Source organism: Calidris pugnax, unplaced genomic scaffold, assembly GCF_001431845.1.
Source record: "Calidris pugnax isolate Ruff unplaced genomic scaffold, ASM143184v1 scaffold8, whole genome shotgun sequence".
Taxonomy (NCBI): Eukaryota; Metazoa; Chordata; class Aves; order Charadriiformes; family Scolopacidae; genus Calidris; species Calidris pugnax.
This window is the reverse complement of record NW_015090830.1, coordinates 16,831,823-16,849,675: the sequence shown is the minus strand read 5'-3', so window position 1 is coordinate 16,849,675 and position 17,853 is coordinate 16,831,823. Positions and strand designations below refer to the sequence as shown.

Sequence of the window (17,853 nt, the reverse complement as noted above, 5' to 3'; positions counted from 1 at the left end):
AAACACCATCCCAGCATCTCCCTTCACTCCCTTTCCTTTCAGTGTACAGTGAAACCTGGATGATTCTCTGCTTCAAAATACAGCCCTCACACGGGCTCTGCATGGGTGCCTCACGCACGCTACCCACCCACCTTTTAAAACCAGCACAAAAAGAGAAATGACCCCATTTTAAACTGAGCCACAGTTTCAAATTGTTAATTTACTTCCACTGATTTTGAAATCCATTTTTCTTGGACAATGGAGGGAGACCGCAAGTCCAAAGCTGTTGAATGATTTTGGACCATGATTAAACACCACTCGGAGAAGCCAGTTATAAACACTAAGCTGTGCTATAAAGTGCATGTGGTAACTATAACAGTATAGGATCTGGGCTCCTTCTTTGCTGTCTCAAGCTGCTGTTTGAAGACACAAAACATTTGACAGCAAAGCCAATTTCAACAGCATCTATCCCCAGCGCCTCCCAGGAGATGCTGCCAATTCCACACCTCAGCTGCATCAATGTGCTCTTTTAGAGCCATACTGCCAGCCGGATCCGGGAACTGATCTCACGACTGCCGGTCCCTCCCCTTGCCCTTTCCATTTTTTTGGGCAGCTGGGTCAGCTACAGCTGTGGGGATGAACAGTTGGGAACAGGTTGAGCCAGTAGAGCCAAGAAGTGCTTTGTGCTATCCAACCGTGGCCCAAGGCTCTGTCTGCCAGGGGCAGGTCGAACCACTCTGACCAGCCCAGCGCCAGCTGCCTGAGTGCTAAGAACAACATCTACCTTCCACCAAAGTCCTACCCATCCCACATGCTGCGCCAGCACTCATCCGAGTAGCTTCAGAAATGCTTGCCTCCTCACCCTGTTGACCGGCTGAGCTGCATTAGGACCCCTCTGACGACAAAGAAAGTTTTCAACAGACCCAAGTAGGACATTTTAGTTTCTCTCTGCCGCGAAGATCCTCGGAGGTGAGCACTTTCAGAGCCCTTTCTGCAGACTTTTGTTCTGTGAGGGGATCATGTTATAACATGAGTCTTCCTCTCTCACGCCGTAGCCATCTGTTGTCTGCATAGGCAGGATGAGCCCACGTGACACCCCTGATACCGTGCTACAGCCCTGTGAAGTTACGGGCTGTTAACATGGTAACAAGACAACTTAGTCTCTTCATGATAGGCAAGATCAAATCACGTCGTAACATGTCTCCAGCATGGCAGATTTTAATGCCAAACTAGTACTGAGACCTGTATTACTACATTTGAATCACTGCAAGGCAACGTGCCACATTTAAAGAAGAAAGGATGAGAGCCTGGGAAGATGGCAGATTTTCCCAAACAAACCAGAGTTCGAAATGTAAGAGGAAAACCCTGTGCAGGCTTTTGCACAACCTGATCAGCAGCTACCCTGAGGTTGAGAGCAACAACTGATTCGTAATTTTAACTACCCTGACGCACAGAGCCAGCTTCTTGCTGCTTTTAGGTTTGTTACGTCGACAACTCTCCTGTGAAACTGACTCAAAGTGACAAAAAGTGACCCTGTCCCTCCTGGAGGTGTGAATGCCTTACAGCAACAGCTCCGGTGTGCAAACGCTTTCCAGGCAGGGCACACGTACCACCATCTGCTGAGCTTCTTTCTTGCACCTATCCCATTTGGTCAGCGCACAGAAACCCTGAGTGACTGTGCTCACCCTTGGTTTCTCATCAGCTTGTCCTTTCTGCCTACGTGCCACTTGCCCGCCTACAGCACAGCCTTGCGTGATCTGACAACCTCCTCCGCCGCTGAACTCTGAAACAGAGGGGGCGATACGATGGCAGGTGAGCTTCAATGCAGACGGATGTAAGGTAAAGCTCCTCTGGAAAAAGAATCTAAAACATACATACGTTGTACTGGCAGTACATTGAGGCAGGAGGGCTTGCAGCCATCACTCACAGCTCTCCAGGATCACCGGCTTGGTCTGCAGCAGCCAAACTAAAGCCAAAGAACACTGGGCACCATGAGGAAAGGTATTGAGAGCAAGACCAAGGGTGTCCCTTTCCTGCTGCGTAAAACCCTGGTGTGCCCTTGTTTCAGGGGGTGTGTGCACTTCTGGTCTCCACGCTGCAGGAAGTGTCGCAGATGGCACACAGCAAATGCCATCCGAGCGATGGGGCAGCTGCCCTGCACGGAGACACCAGAAAGGCTCAGGCTTCCCATCTTGAAGGAGAAGGGGGCGTTATGATTGATGTTTACAAATTGTGAAGGCAGCTGAGAGGGCACACACAGAACTGCAATTCTCTGAAACTAGCAGTGGATCAGCTGAAAGCAGATTAAAAAACGGTTCCTTACGCAGCAGGCAGTGAACTTCTGGAGCTTGACGCCAGATGAGGCCGGAGGCAGACACCACCAGCAGGTCCAGAAAGCAACAGGAGAGACTTGCACACAACAGGTCCATAAACAGGTAGTGAAGGGAGCAGGCAGGGATGTGCCCTCTAACATACAACCCTAATGCAGCAGTTGTGAATGCTGATAGAGCATTAAGGGGAACAGACCGCAGGAAGTGGCTGGGCCCACATGCTGACCCTAAATAACACATCCTACCACGGCCATCAGAGACACGAGCGAGCACTTGCTGCTCTAATGTGGCAGGGAACTCCGCATGTCCTTACGCTTTGCTCGTCTGCAGCGTTCAGCCCCACCAAACACAACCCGAGCTTTTTATCCTGAACAGCAGCAAAAACTGCATGTGACACTGTGAGATCCAGCATCCTCTTCCTTAGACTCGGGGATAAGCACATTCCTCCTCAGATGGCAGCTGGCAGCTCCAGATTTGTACAAATTCCATTAGATTTGGTAAAAAAGACAACACATTTTTGACAGGGGAAGAGCTTCTGGCCTGACCCAAGAAAAAAGTATGTCTATCTGTCCTTCTAATGTCCAATAAGAAATTCCTTTGTTGTTTTTTTTTTTTTTTTTTCCCCATTAACTGCTTGGTGACCATCTACAACATTCTGTCTGCAAGCTCCTCAACAGCAGGCTCTCTCTTGAGATGTCTATCACCCGTGTGAATTTGACACAACTTCCATCAAAGCCACGGGGCATCTTTCCATTGCCTTCAGTGGAATCATGCCCCATACATCGAATAAACAATCAATTACTTCCCCACTGGAGAAAGTTTTTCATGTCTGTAATTCATTTAAATGACTAGAACAAGGGAAGGGCCTGAGCACAGTAAGAGTTGAAAGAAAAGCCAGGATCATGCAGTGCAATGAGGAAAGCAGTCCTGCAAGACATCTTCATGACGAAGAAAGAGATTGTGAGGATAGTCACTTGTAAAAGGAGATCTGCCCTTGTCACATCTTCCACCTCACACCCAAAACCTCGGAACACACACCCCCTTCCCCCTTCCCCAGCCAGTAGCCTCTTTGATACAACATTGTGGGTAAGTTTCTCACTTTAATCTTCTGCAAGTTGGTTCTGTTCTAATTAGCATCTCAACCTGTACAAGGGATTCCCCACATCTCGCAGACATCTCAGGCGCTGTTTCTTTCTCTTAATTTTCTCCCAGTGTCAACATAACTCTTTAGAAGCATCGAGGCACTGCTTTTTGTGGGCTTTTAAGTCACTCTCTCTTTTTAGATGCCTGCTAAGTCAACCATAAATTTATGGTTATGAATACCACCACTTTCTGCACTTTTATTTGGCTTCGTTCACAATGCAAATACAAAACAGAACTTCAAAGTTGAGCAGAAATCCTTTTGCTTCATGATAGCCCAATTCCTTTCCACATCTCTTTTCAAGCATGCAATGACAGGATTAGCTGGGGATTAATTACTTGAAACTCAACCTGCATCTCAGGTCACAATTTTCTCATATTTTTAGCCTTTAAAACTTCCTTATCAACCAAAGATTTTTCATAAAGACCAATACTTACAAGAGATAAGATATTCTTCTTCCATACAAACGTCCTAGCTGGAGGTCTCCAAATCCAAACAAAAATTGTGCTTACTGTGCAAACTCCCGTACTCCCAACCTCAAGTTACAGTCCTATTCCCAAATGGAAACCAGACTGCTTTCCAAAAATGTCACCTTTAAAGGCACAAAAAAGATCATTCAAAAAAGCAGGACATTTCATGGAAGCCCATCATTTGAAGAATGCTTATCCTCCAATCAACAGGAAACATTCAGGTTCATGGGCTAGGTCTAACTGTATTCTATTTATCTATGACTTTATTTTCTTTATAGATCTTTTCTTGTCCAGTTCATCCCTGCATTAACAGCAAAGCAAAACAAAAACAAAACATCTGTCCTCTGCCATTTCATCTCACCTTCTACAAAAAATAATGTTGGGCCAAATAAGATCTGGCAGTATCACTCTGAAAATATCCTCAGGTGATTCTCTGCAAAAAGATTTAGGTTATCTATAACAAATTAATGGCCAACAAAGATCATTATTTTAATTTTGTACTGAACTTAGGCTGATGCACATGCCATAAAAGGAGCAAAATTAACTGCACCACCATCAGGGCACATCTTACTTGCCGCTTTGAGAATGAAAAAAGTCAAGAGCAGGAGAGAAGAGCAAAAAAGAAAGGCAAACTGTGTTGAACGTAGAAGAGTAAATTAAACAATAAAGACATCAAGAGAAAGAAAGTATTAAAAGCAAGTGTTCCAAGCATGTTCAAACAAAACACAGGTACTGTGCTAAACACTGTACAAAACCAAGCTATGCCAAATTCCCAGTGCCCCACTGGTAAGCTTTACATTAAAATAAAAACTGGCGAGGAAGGTGTATACTTCTTCAGGGAAATGCTTCTGAACTAAAAAACACACTGTGGTATTGAAGCAAGAATAAGCAGGGTGAAAGCTTTCACAAGAGACACTTTTGATTGTATGAGGAATACAGGTTACTGGTTACCATGTGCATTTTTCCACTTTGACAAAAGGTAAATATGATGTAACACCGCATGGATGGAGCCCTCCATGTTGAAATTTTACTGAACATGAAAGACACACTTGCAAAAATCTTTTCATGTATGTATGAACACAGTAGTTTAAAACTGGTAATATATAGAGACTACTTAAATGCTCAAAATTATTTACTTTTTCCTCAACCATGGTCACTTGGTAAGCTTAGACCACTTATACAAATTACTCCAGTAACAACTTCCCTACAAATGGGTGGAGAAGATCTAGTTGCCACTTTTTAGCTCAAATGACTGCCTTGGTTTTTTGATAGCAGTGTACTACAGAAATCTAGGAGCATGGACCAGCTTGCCTGCAGTGATTCCTTATGGAGCAGACACCCAACACATGCACTTTGGAAGCAAATGACCAGGACGCTCATCTATCCCTTTCACATCAGACTTTTGGTCCCTTCTCTCTCCAGGTCAGGGAGCAGCCATCAAGCCCAGACAATAGTTCCCCCTCTTCCCTTTACAGTAAGATTAGTGAATAGATTATTTTTCTTAACTCCTTTTAAAAACCAGAGCTATCTAACAAGTCACTGCCTGTGCAATAGGTGGGGACAGAAATGGTGCATTGCACTATTGGCACTGTAGATGTCTCCATCAGAAATCCAGCTCGCCCACCCAGAACACAAACCCAACAAACTGCTTTATCTATCATGCAGCTGCCAAACTCCTCCCATGCCACCAGCACCTGACACCACAAAAACACAGGGCTCCCTCCATCTGAATGCATCTTACTTAGTGCTTGCTTTGGCACCACCTCCCTGGCCTAAAATCTCCTCTACCTTCCTAGCTTACCTCTCCCTCTCTCGTCCAGTAAGCTTCATCTACACTCCTGCTACAGGGGAGCTGCTGTGAACCCTCAGTTTAGAAACAGAGCACTAGTGTCACCTGAAAGGAGATGCCCCGAGGCCAGTCAAAGCTTGCTGTGGGGTAGTTCTCCAGCAACAAATCTCCCTCAACGATTAAAAGAGAGCTCGGGATTATCATTGCCAGAGTGCACCAACCCGAATCTGATAATCGCCACTGCTGTACAATCACCAAAAATACTGAATCTGCTCTGGGGATCCAGTCCTACTACAACCAGATGCTTGCCTTCTCTGTAGATGATGCATAGGCTTTCTGAAAGGATGGTGCCTCCTTCCAAGCCTGGTGGTGGTAGGGGCAACAAGTTTTACCAGTACAACTCATGGCCGAGTGCATTTTCCTTTCTTCATTAAGGGTTTACACCAGTGCTGCTACCTTGGAAGTCTGCCATCAATAAGCAGGTCAAACCCCTTAGTCTGGGAAAAGCCTCTCTATTGTTTTCTGTCTCATGAACAGTTCTTCAGTAACTATATATTTTTTTTGGAGAGCAGGGTGTTAGAAAACAATTGATACGAATAAAGAGCTCTCCTTCACCACTGAAAGTAAACTGTATGCTTAATAAGATGAAATAATTTGGTCTCTGTGGGCCAGAAAACAATAGCCTCACTGTTGCACTGATACCTTGCAAGTTATGTCCTCACATCACCCAAAGCAAACTGTAATAGGGACTGCTCCACAGCTCAGATTCCCTCTAAACCTCTTAGCTAACCTCTTCTACCTCTTCAGGTTTCCCTCTTTAGCACAGACATGAATTGGTTGCTTCATGAAGCCTCAATTCCATCAAAAAATGTGAAGCTATATTATCTCTTATGAGGCTGTACTCAGTTGCCTGAAGTTTCTTACAAATACCCTTAACTTTCATTCTTTAACACCAGGAGTTGAGACTGTATAATGAAGAAAAAAATATCAACAACTGTGACTGACTTAAAAGGGAGCAACAGCAAGCAGAGCTTTGTCCTCTCTCTCTCTGAGCAGGATGAGAATCTACTAATTACTTTATTACTGTGTGGGTGGAAAAAAGAGTTAACTTCAAATCAGCAAAGCATTCAATGCAGTATTTCCTTTATAGCAAAGAATGAAAAATAACCCCAAACCTAGCATAAATCTCACTCCTCAATTCCTCCTTTTGTTTACACCAGGTTTGAGGTTACTTACACAGTGGCACAATATTAAAGACTCCATACACATCCCCATGCCTTTGGGCAAAAGCCCACCTTTAGTTGTCTATCTCTGAGAAGAAACATCTCCTAGAGGCAAGCTAATACGTAATGCTCAGGATGATGTTTCTTGCATTCTCTTTCTTTGATCCATCAAATAAAATCCACCGCAAGAAAAAAAAATGCTAAACACTATATTATTTTATTTCCCTGTCACAATTCTATACTTACTTGCTCTCATCTTTATGGATCCTTTTATCATTACCGATGCAGATAAACGGCCACTGGAAGCAGCCAAACAAACCATTTAAGGTACAATGAAATATTCAACACGCACGTTCACCTTCAAGAGAAGGCAATAATAACAGAACACCTGAAACCAGAGTCTTTTCCCAGGTACGCTGTTATGCCACTGCAGTCAAATGGGTTTTAGCAGTTTAATTTGCCCCCTTGATACTCAAAGGCACAAAGATTATTCCATTACTGAAAAATTTACCACCACCACTACACAACAGCAACAGCCAGGGATTTGCAAAATAACAAAGAATACCCTTCAGACATCAGAGAGAGGACAAGAAAAGAAGATTCCTCCATGGAGAGGCCCCTTCATGAGGAGCATCCTCAGGGGCTACAATCCACTGTGAGCACAAGGCGCTCTTACCTGTGTGAGTGAGCATGTGCCGCTGCAGGGAATTTGCCCATGGAAAGACTCGAGGACAGTAAGGACAGGGGATACTTTGCAGGCAGTCTGGGTAAGCGTTCCTCTTCCCTCTCAGCAGCTTATCTTCAGCAGTTTCCTTCTCATCCTCACTTGTTCCATTTCTGCCGCTTTCTTCCTTGAAATTGTCAGTGGACTGCAGAAACGGGCTAAATTTATTAGTGTCTGTGGTAGCCAGCATCTTCTCTATGCTGGCAAACTCCCCACTTGATTCCAGATCCACACCACTGCTAAGTTTAGGCTTATTTTTCGTTCCCTTCTTTCTACCTCTTTTCTTAGTCAACCCAGCCTCGGCAACGGGAGACTGCTCTGGATCACACGCCTGAGCCAGGTCACCGGGCAGGCTGGGGTCTCTCTGAACGGCGGTCACGATTGTCACTTTTGCTTTGGCATTCCCTGATTTGTCGCACCCAGTGGAGCTGCTCAGTGCCTTGGGACTGGCGTCTGCAGCCTCCGTTTTCAGCAAAGCAGGAGCAGAAGACACAGATGAAATGATCTGTGCGATGGAAGCCAACGGTGGCAGCTCTTTAGTTACTGGAGGCTTTGGCAAGAGAGGTGGCGGTGGTGGTTTAGGCCTCAAGGGTCTCAGCAAGGCAGAATTGCCAAGGAGAGCCGGGGAAATGATTGGGACAGTCAAATGCAATGAACCTTTCAGTGGCTGGGGATGTCTGACAGCCCTGTTTTTCTCTGAGTTCCCATTGGCACCAAAAACCAAAGGACACTGCAGACAGTTATAGGCTTTATCACTGTTCCCAGAAGCAGCCAACTCTTGATTCCTGGCTTCACATGGGACATCATCTTTATCCTTCTTCAGGGCTTTGGGGATGGACAGGTCGATGGGCTCCATGGAACAGTCGTAGAGGGACAGGGGAGAAGAGCCAAATAGGTTCTCCTGCTTCACTTGCACAGCACCCAGGCTTTTGCTCTTCTGAGAGAAATCCAATGGCTCGTCAAAATCCATCGGGAAGTTGCCCGTAGGTTCAAGTTTGATGGGAACGTGAGATGATGGCCCAAGCAAGAAGCCATTTTGTGGTTCCAGGAAAGGCGTCATGGACTTGCGGTCCATATAAGTGCTGTCTTCCAATAAAGTAGGGTCTGTCTGGCTTTCCTGGGCACTGCAGTCCACCGCTAAGATGTAATTCTCAATCTCCCTTTCTTGCACATGCAAATGCTGCTTGAGGATATGGTGAATGCAGTTTCTCTTGGCTGAAAAGGCTGTGCCACATTCCTTGCACTCAAACGGCTTCTTCTTCTGGCAGCCGCTGTGCGTCCTCATGTGAATGCGGAGGGCCCGGTAATGCTTCAGGTCCTCGCCACACAGCTTGCACACAGTGTCTGGGGAGCAGAAAGCATCCACCATCTCCGCGGCATTGCTGGTGACGTATTCAATGTTCTTCTCTATATCCTTCCTGGTCACTTTGAGGTGCTTCTTTCGCAGGTGCCTCTCGCAATTGGCTTTCACTGTGAACGGGTAGTGGCAGATTTTACAGATGTAAGGCCTCTCCCCGCTGTGTGTCCGCAGGTGCCGGATCAGCGCTGCCTTGTCAGCTGCAATATAGTCACAGATGTTGCACTGGTATGGGGAAATACCCAAGTGAGAACGGATGTGAGCTCTCAGGACACCAGAGAAGGCAAACACCTGGTCACAGAAACGGCAAGGGTACAAAACTTTCCTCATGGTTGGGGCTTTCTTGTTCGCTGCCCCTGCGATGATGGCTTTGAGGTCCCCTTCTGTCACCTCTTGCTTGATCTTGGCTTCCATGCTCAGAGGCAGGAGAGCTTCGATGATGCTGTCCTGCTCCAGTTGTGTCTTCATCTCGTGCTGAGTTAAAGGCTCTACTTTGGGTTGGAGGAGCAACTGTGAGGAAGGACTCGATTTAGCTCCTGGCTGGGGGAGGTGAGAGTTGGAGGAGGACTCCACCGAGTTCTTGATCAGCCTCAGAGGGGGAGGTGGGAGGCTTGGGCTGATGCAGCCAGGGGAGGCTTGCTGGGCACTGATAAGAGGAGGAGGTGTAGAGGTTGCGACGACTGTTCGGGGCGTTACCAAAGGCTTTGGCTTCAGTGGCGGCATATGCTTGAAAATGGACTGCACGGGGACAGAAGGTGCCTTAGAAAGTGGAGGAAGACTGATTTGAGGAGGAGCGGAAGAAGCCATCTTCAAGATCTGCTGAATGTCTGCCAGCTCAATGGCAGACTCATTGGAGATGGGTTTTACCACAATACTGCTGTCAGGCTGGATGATAAAACCCTTCTGGAAAGGCTGCAGCGAGAGGAGCTTTATGTTCTCTTTTGTAGGAGGAAGGACTGAAAATGACCCTCCCATAGAGGCAGCTTCCAGAGGAGAGAGGCTGAGCAGACCGGTGCTGCCGGGTTCCTGAGGTAGGTTACTCTTCAGTGCTCTGAGCCGCATTTCTTGGACCTCATCTTGTGTATTGTCCTCCTGCTTGACAGGCTTGATGTCTTTGGTGTACTGTAGGCCCAAGGATGCCATGAAGGCTTTCTGGTCTGGGTTCTCGCCAGGTGGGGTCGTGGACTGTGGCTTGTGCTTGTCTTTTCCCTGATCCACCACGTGAGTTTCTTTGTGCAGTTTGAGTGCTGAAAGCATGGGGAATGCCTTGTTACACGTCTCGCAGATAAATCGATGGAAGTCACTGATGCACCTTCGCAAATTTGTTTCACACCAGACCTGCAAGACATGCACAAATATTTAGAGTAGACATCTCAAATTGGAAAGGTATCACATGCTGCTGCAAAACAAAAACAGTTCACTCTCTCTTCCACTGCCCAAGTTAAAGAGTTTAGAGCAGCCACCACCTACCTGGCATGGAGATATTCCTGCTCCACAGCCTTTCGTCACCTGAGTGGTGTATCTAAATTAGGGGCTGATTCTCAAAAAGTTCCCTTCTGTAAAAGCAAACTCCTTCAGAAGGCTATTCAGACTCTCAAATACTTTTCCATCCTGAACTACCCTTCCAGAAATCTCTCTCACTTCACTGACAGGACAGGAGCCTTAGTAGACTATACAGCAAACTTCAGTAAGCTGGGCAGTACGACTACCTCCTCTAACTTTATTACCACAAAGAAACTTGGAGGAGAGGAGAAAAAACAAAATGGCATCCAAGAAGGCATAAACCAATCAAAATAATCACCCCCAAAAGCAAATCAATGAAACACAGAGTCCAAAGTAGAAAGGCTTTACATTAGTGAAATCTGATTACATTTGTTCTCCCAAGAAAAATACTAACCTCACAAATGTCCCTGAAAATGATCATGAATCCATATGCTATATTTAAATGCTAGCCAGATAGCTCACATGTTGCAATGGTTCCACATCAAAGAAGAGCAAAAGCGATAAATTAAATAGAGGGCTGGGTTGTTTAAAAAGTTCTCTCTTCTGATTTTGTAACTTTTACAACAAAACCTAGAAGAGCTGGAAATCAATGCTTTAATTGAATGCGAAGACAAAAAACTGCAGATATCGAGTAAGCATGGTCCACATGAATTGTACTGTTGATTTATTTCTCTTTGTTTGTTTTTTTTTAATAGATAGCAACTGCAGCCAGACCCAAACCAACTAAAGCAGGCAAGGTGTGGGGAGGAAGGAGGAGGGAGGAATAGTAACATCCAATAGAAAGCTTTATGGCTCTCAGAAAGATATTTATACACTGCCTCTCAGCCTTTCCCCAGTCAGTTAACCTCAAAAGTGAAAAAACTTCAGAACTCACATAAGGAACACAGTAGGAAGGTATCTGGGAGTGTTTTGTGAAGAAGTCACTGAAGATATCACCATCTAGTAAGTAAGGTGACTTCCCACAGTTTTTCATGAAAAAATCTTTCACACCACAACTGCATCCTTGTTACAGGTAAATTAAAATAAATAATGCCTTCCTTACCATGTGTCCTCCCTATTGATTTTAGATGTGGGCTGGTTTGGGGAAGGTGAGAACTAATGGGCAGGTTGGAAGGGACAAGGATCTAATACCATGCAAGTTTGCCTTTAAAATATTTTTATAGATCTTTACACCAATAGTTGTCCACTGAAATGCTGAAAAAAAAAAACCTACAACCAAATATTCTTTAGATGAAAAAGGAAAAAGGGAAGGCAGGAAGTATCTAAAGCCTACACAGACAGCAGCAATGTGCTTTCCACAAAACGTTCTACACCCAAGCTCTGACTCATCAAGGACGAGTCTTTCAATGAATTCAGAATGCACTTCATCAGTTGGTACCTTAAGTTATGAAGAACAGAGCATACCTGAGAAATGCGGGGGAACTTCCTACAGGAGAAGTCCGTGAATCCCAAGTCATGGAAGCCTGCTGGAATTGAAGGGTTGTTCTGAATGAAAGGCTTTCCCATGGGATCTCTGGGAAGCTGCTTGTGGATCACTGCATTATGGCGCAGTAAGCCCCGATGAGTACGAAAGGTAATACAACAGATGTCACACCTGGAAGAAAAAAGAATAAAGTAGAAATGACTTACTGATTGCTGCAAGCTTAAGAACTACAGTCTTCTCGCATTAGGCCAGCTGCCTTCCTCTCGCCCCATGATACTAAGAACCTGCCAAATGCAAAACGAAGCCACAGCGTGTCAAAACCCTACCACCACAGAAAGGCCATCGCAATCACAGTCACTTTCTACCAGTTTCTGGCTATTAAGTTCACTGGAAGGTCAAACAATAGAGACGTCAAAGACGTTCGAAGAACTGAGTGTCACACGTGGGCAGATGGTGAAGTGGCCGCTGAGACCACAGCCTTCTAACAATCTTCTCATGTAGGGCTCTACATAAATCATTTCAATGGCTTTACATCGTTTCATTTTTACTAAAAAGTACTATGGAAATAAAAAATGTTTAAAAAAATCAGTGACAAGGAGAGGCTAAATCAGACCTAGGTAGCAAGCAGCTGCAAGTATATTAACATCACCTTTTTTAACTACTGCTTAAAATGTACTTCTGCACACCACTCAAGTACCTGTGTATGAATTTTCTCCGCACTGCCTTTCTGTAAACTTCGACTGTTTTTTCTCAAAGCTGAGAAATAAATTGTTTGAGAAGAAAAACTAGTGCTCCTTGAAGGGGAAGAAGCTCAGAGGAGGAAGACCTGAAATAGGTTCAACTCTTCTGACACTAATACAGCCGCTTCGCAGCAAAGCATGTCCCAAAGAATGCAGAAGCAATGTATTTTCCTACCCACACCTTTATTGCTATGATTTCTTGTTTTTCTTAAGTTCTCAAATTCCGAACTCAGCTAAACAAAAGTTTCTTACATAAAGTGGACTTGCATTAAACAGTCAAAGGTATTGGGAATACAGCTATGCTGCAGGCAGTAAGAACTATGCAGCAACATTTGGCCGACACGTCAACAAACAAGTCTTTTAAATATCTCGGATTTGAGCTCCGCAGCATGACAGGTCACATCCACTCTGCATTCAACAAGTGACACACAGTTTCACTCAGCGTGATTCCTTGTGGTTACAGCTCCAGCTCACAACCAAAGCATGAGTTTCACAGAAGCAAACACCAGTGAATGTGAAGCAGTCAGATTTTGTCAGTGAGGATATTATAAGCACAAGGAGTTTTTCACGTCTCCCCCTGCCTTAGTTCTCCTCACACTGTCTTCACTCTCCACACCAAGGAAAAGGACATGTGCCTACTCATTAAAAAAACATCCTGCAATTAGAAATGACTTCTGAGAAATTCCTGAAACCACTCCCTCCCTGTCCTGTCCCTAACAAGCTCCCATTGTTGTTCTTTTTATCACTACATAAACTTCCACAGACTTTTTTTATTCCCTGAAAATGAAGAGATAACCAAGTCACCCACAAAGCAATTGGACTCATGGTCTCTGAGTGGTGAAAGAAGCAAGTGTGAAGTATATGTAACACGGCCTTTGTTATCACGGTACCCAGAAGGCTGGGACATAAATGTTATGCGCTGGAGGTTTAATCTGTTTTATCTCCCCTGTCAATTCACTTGCATCCTACCTTTATAATTATTGCCAGCGTAGTCCCTGCATTCCATTAAATACCAAACCAACGTCGTTTACAAAGCAAAAGTTTACTTAAAGAGGTCTGCTAAATATGACAACAATCTCTGGTGAGGGGCGAGGAATGCCAACACGTAGCACTCCTCCAGCGTCAGGATCTACAGCTCTCTTCCAGCTCCCTTGGCAGCACCTATTCCGTGATGCAAAGCTTTCATCTTCGGCAAAACAAAAACACACAACCACCAAAACCGCTGGGGGAAGCAGGGCATTAAAGGGTTAGAGCAGTCACCTGAAGAACTTGCAGGCTACTGAAATAAATTCTCTTTTAGAGGTGATGAAAACGCCTCGTGTGAAAGCAAGCGGTGCTTCTGGCACACTTCTCCTGCTACGTCAGCGTATGGACAACAAGGGCTTGCAAGCAATGCTCCTGCACAACCGAGAGCATCGCCGGTGGTCTGTGGGGCCAGCTGTTCTCCAGAGGGGTGCAGACCCTCATCTTGGGGTGTCTTGAGGCAGCTCTGGGGTCTCCAGTATGCCTGGCCTTCCCCAGACCAGCAACCCTATGAAGCAGCTGTATCCCCTCGTGAGTGATGGGGCAGGCACTCTACCATCGATGGGAAGACAGAGCTCCAGGGAGAACTGGTGCCTGCCATGGCACCCCCAGGATTTGGGCTGAGCAGGAGCCAGTGCTCCCGGACAAGCAGCCAGGCTCCCCCCGCCCCAGCAGGGAGCTGCGCCTTCTCCATCTGACACTCCGCACTCATTTTAAGCACTGTTTTTTTTAGGGCTCCCATCAAAAGCTGCACTTGAGAGTAAATCTCTCAGAGCAGAGAGCCGTGTGAAAGTCCTTCGCAGTACACCTGTACCAACTACTACGCCTCAGGGCAGTAAAAATTTGCAATTTAAAAATGGTGTTTTCCATGCAAAGGGAACCGCCTTCCCTCCCCCAGAACAAAAGTAATAGATCTTAAAAAAGGAATATGCACTTTCTCTCTTGTATAATATGTACAATAAAACGTCCCTCTCTATTTTTCTCTTTCCTCCTTAGTCTTCTGTTTTCCTTGCTGTGAGTGAAGAAGCAGCAATGAAAAAGAGAAGTCAGGAAAAGGATTAAGCTCTTTTTCCATTTGGTCAAAAAGAAGCTCCTGGCTGAAAAAAACCATCCAGACGAATCATGCCTGTCATCTCAAGATTCAGGCACTTCAGGGCATATAAATGCACCGTGCCCTGGCTCAGCACCCTCCCCTAATGAGGAGGGTCACACAGGAGCTGCAGCACGGGAGGGACCCATGGACACCCTCCCTTCCTCCACCATCCAGGCGAGACGGCCGCAGCTGGGAGAAGTGGAATAAAAACACCCCAATAAAAGCCCTCCCCAGGAGACATCTGGAGCGGTGTTCTCTGGGGCAGGCTCCCCAGGTGAACAGGCAGCCCGTTGGGCTCCAGTGCCCACACTGGCACCCTGTGCCCGTGACACCCACCAAGGACAAAGGAGGTCATTGTAAAGCCACTCCTGATGCCGAGGGGTGCCACCCTGACGCCGGCCGGGGAGGTCTCGCAGGCTCTGCAGACCTCACTTGGGCTTGTCAGCCTTCACTTTGGATGCAAGCTATTTAAAATAAATGTCCTGTTTGCCCAAGTGCTTGCACAATTTTTTTTCGTGTGTGTGTGTATTTTTGTTGAGTTCCCTCCCCCTCACCTCAAGCAGGAAGGGAGTCCGACTTTCTCCCAAATTACGTGACTTGAGCTTTGACTACAATTAGCAATGCAGATGTAGACATGGACGTGTACCACCTCCAAGAAAAACTTACAGGTCCCGAGCTTCAAAACCTAACTAGTTAAGACAAGCATCATGCTGCATTGACTAAGGCTTGTTTTAATTTAAAATGGAGTGGCAGCTATGCCTAACAATGCACTAACTGGAAACATTAATTTTTTTTTAAGGAAGACTAACCATTAATTTCTCTGTTTTGTCATCAGTACTATTTTCCATCTTTAGGTAGTGTCAATGCCTTCAGTATTTTTAAATCTAAAACAACACTCTAAGATGGACAAGAGAAAGGAATCCTAGGTGATACGAACATTTTTGTGGAAAGTTTGAAAAGTCCAGTATATCAAATAAAGCACCCGAAACACATGGTAATACTTCGCTCATGATGAACTTTAAAAAACAAAACAAAACACCAAAAAAAACCCCCTCTCCTTATAATTTCACAGGTCTGCCCATGTGTGGTGCCAAGTCAAACACGGATGGTATGGCTACAGAGCACAGAGATGGGAACAGGTTCTGAGGCTGTTAGAACTGGCAGAGCAATGGCTCAACACCTGAGTGGAGATAAAAGCACTCCACTTGCAAGGTAAGTTTCCAGATGTAGCAAATAAAAGCTGCTGCGTTATCATGTGACTGCTAGTCTTGGCCACAGCTTTCCATTTTTCTATAAATATGACTACAGAGTAGAGAGAAGAAAGCTGTTCAGTTCCAAGCATAGAGATTTGATTATAAGTAAAGAGGAAAAAACTGCTTTTAGCAGCTAAGACTGCTTTAAAATGAATTTCATTCTCAATTGCCTTTACGTTCTGGAGTCGTTCATACCTGCACAATGCAAATGTAATAGGAGGGCTCTGGCTCACTCTGGCAGAGGTGTAAAAAGCAAGCTGGTAAGAAAAACAGAACTGCTAAAACACAAAAGCAGAACTGAAATCTAACTGTGGGAAGACAGCACAATGACCAGGCTGACCTTGGTGCTCAGGCCACGTATCACACCAGGCAAGTCTGTTTAATTATTACTACATCAGTGTACCTTTTTAGCTTGTTGTTGTTGTTGTTGGTTTTTAATACAGACAAGGTCTCTTGTGTGTATTTGGTGTGTAAAATGGTATGTAAAAATACACCATTAAAAAGCTTTCTACTGAAATAAGTTAGTATTCTTGAAATCTGTAACGCTAATTAGGATGTAAAAGCATTTTAACAGGCTTTAAGAAATAGTCAATGCTTTGTGCAGCTTGTTCAAGAGGCAAGCCAGGATTTGCTACACTTCTGAAAAGCAGCACCTATGCAAGAGAAGTTTACATAAGTGATACCTGTTGCCTTGCACTACACTCTCCTCTGAGCCAACTCCAATTTGTCAGCAATGAAAATAGCTTTTTTCTTTAAGAAAAGGAAAGACATTTTAGGAAGGAAATGGAGAGCCAAACTTTAAGCCTTGATTTTTACTAAGGGTAATGCAGTCAAATCTTTCTAAACATTCTATTTCAGTAGTCAAGATGCAAATGCCAAATATTTATATCCATCATTCTGTTACCAAGAAATTAAACAAACACAATGCTCTGCATCATCTGAGACTGCTGGTGGGAAAGGGAAAGTGACGTTTTACATTCTTCTACTTATACTTCCGAAACTACACAAGAGTAGACCAAAACCTGAAATTTTTACCCATGCAGTTCACTAACACTGTGTTGCCCACGTTGTGGATGTCAACGAATACAAAAAGTGTTAATGTCTAGACCTTATCTAAAATAAAAAGCTTGGTACCATTTTGTTCCTTTCCTGCCTATGCTGTTTAGCAACTGCTGCAAACAGAAGCAAGGAAAACAAAACAAGAATGAAACATATCCTGAGACAGAGGTCATTAATACACAGTTATACTATTAAGTCATCTAACTCCTCCCACTGAAATCCCTAATACATACTGAATATAAATTTCTAGCCTTGTTGTTATTCTCCTCTCTCACTTTATGTGCAGAATTAACGTGGCTCTCCTTATGAGCAAAGAAAATCCTTTGCTGACCTAAAAATAATACAACTGGGCAGAAGAGGAAGATGGGCGATTCCCTGCTATTTACTCATGTCTGCACCAGGGACAGGAGCAGGCTCCCAGCCTCCACACTGGCGATGTGCGCCGCAGAGGAGGCCGACGAGGAGGGAGGAGATGGAGAAAGCATGGTTTAAACATAAGGGCTCTCACCACCAATGAAGAAAAACTAGCAGGTTACAGACATATTCCCCTTCAGGAAAGGATTTCTCTCCCTCTCACTTCTTTTGGGGCAAGGCACAGGGAGGAAGATGAGAGAGAGAGCAAATTGGTTTCTGCTCCTGTGTGCAACCCCACCCAGGTCCAGATACTCATCTCCTTTTGGATGAAAAACCCTTCCTGGCCTCCACACCCAGGGCCCTGGGAAATAACATCCAACAGCTGCGCTAAT

General features: G+C 44.9%; 1 protein-coding gene across 5 annotated transcripts in view; it reads right to left on the bottom strand.

Moving 5' to 3' along the window:
• RREB1 (ras responsive element binding protein 1) overlaps positions 1 to 17,853 on the bottom strand; it is a 126,785-nt gene that overhangs the window by 14,851 nt on the left and 94,081 nt on the right. For all 5 annotated transcript variants that reach the window (XM_014940849.1, XM_014940848.1, XM_014940852.1 and 2 more), the window contains 2 exons: positions 11,921 to 12,110; positions 7,609 to 10,351 (listed from right to left, as the gene is read on the bottom strand). In XM_014940849.1, coding sequence (XP_014796335.1) covers positions 7,609 to 10,351; positions 11,921 to 12,110 — 2,933 coding nt within the window. The remainder of the gene's footprint in view (positions 1 to 7,608; positions 10,352 to 11,920; positions 12,111 to 17,853) is intronic.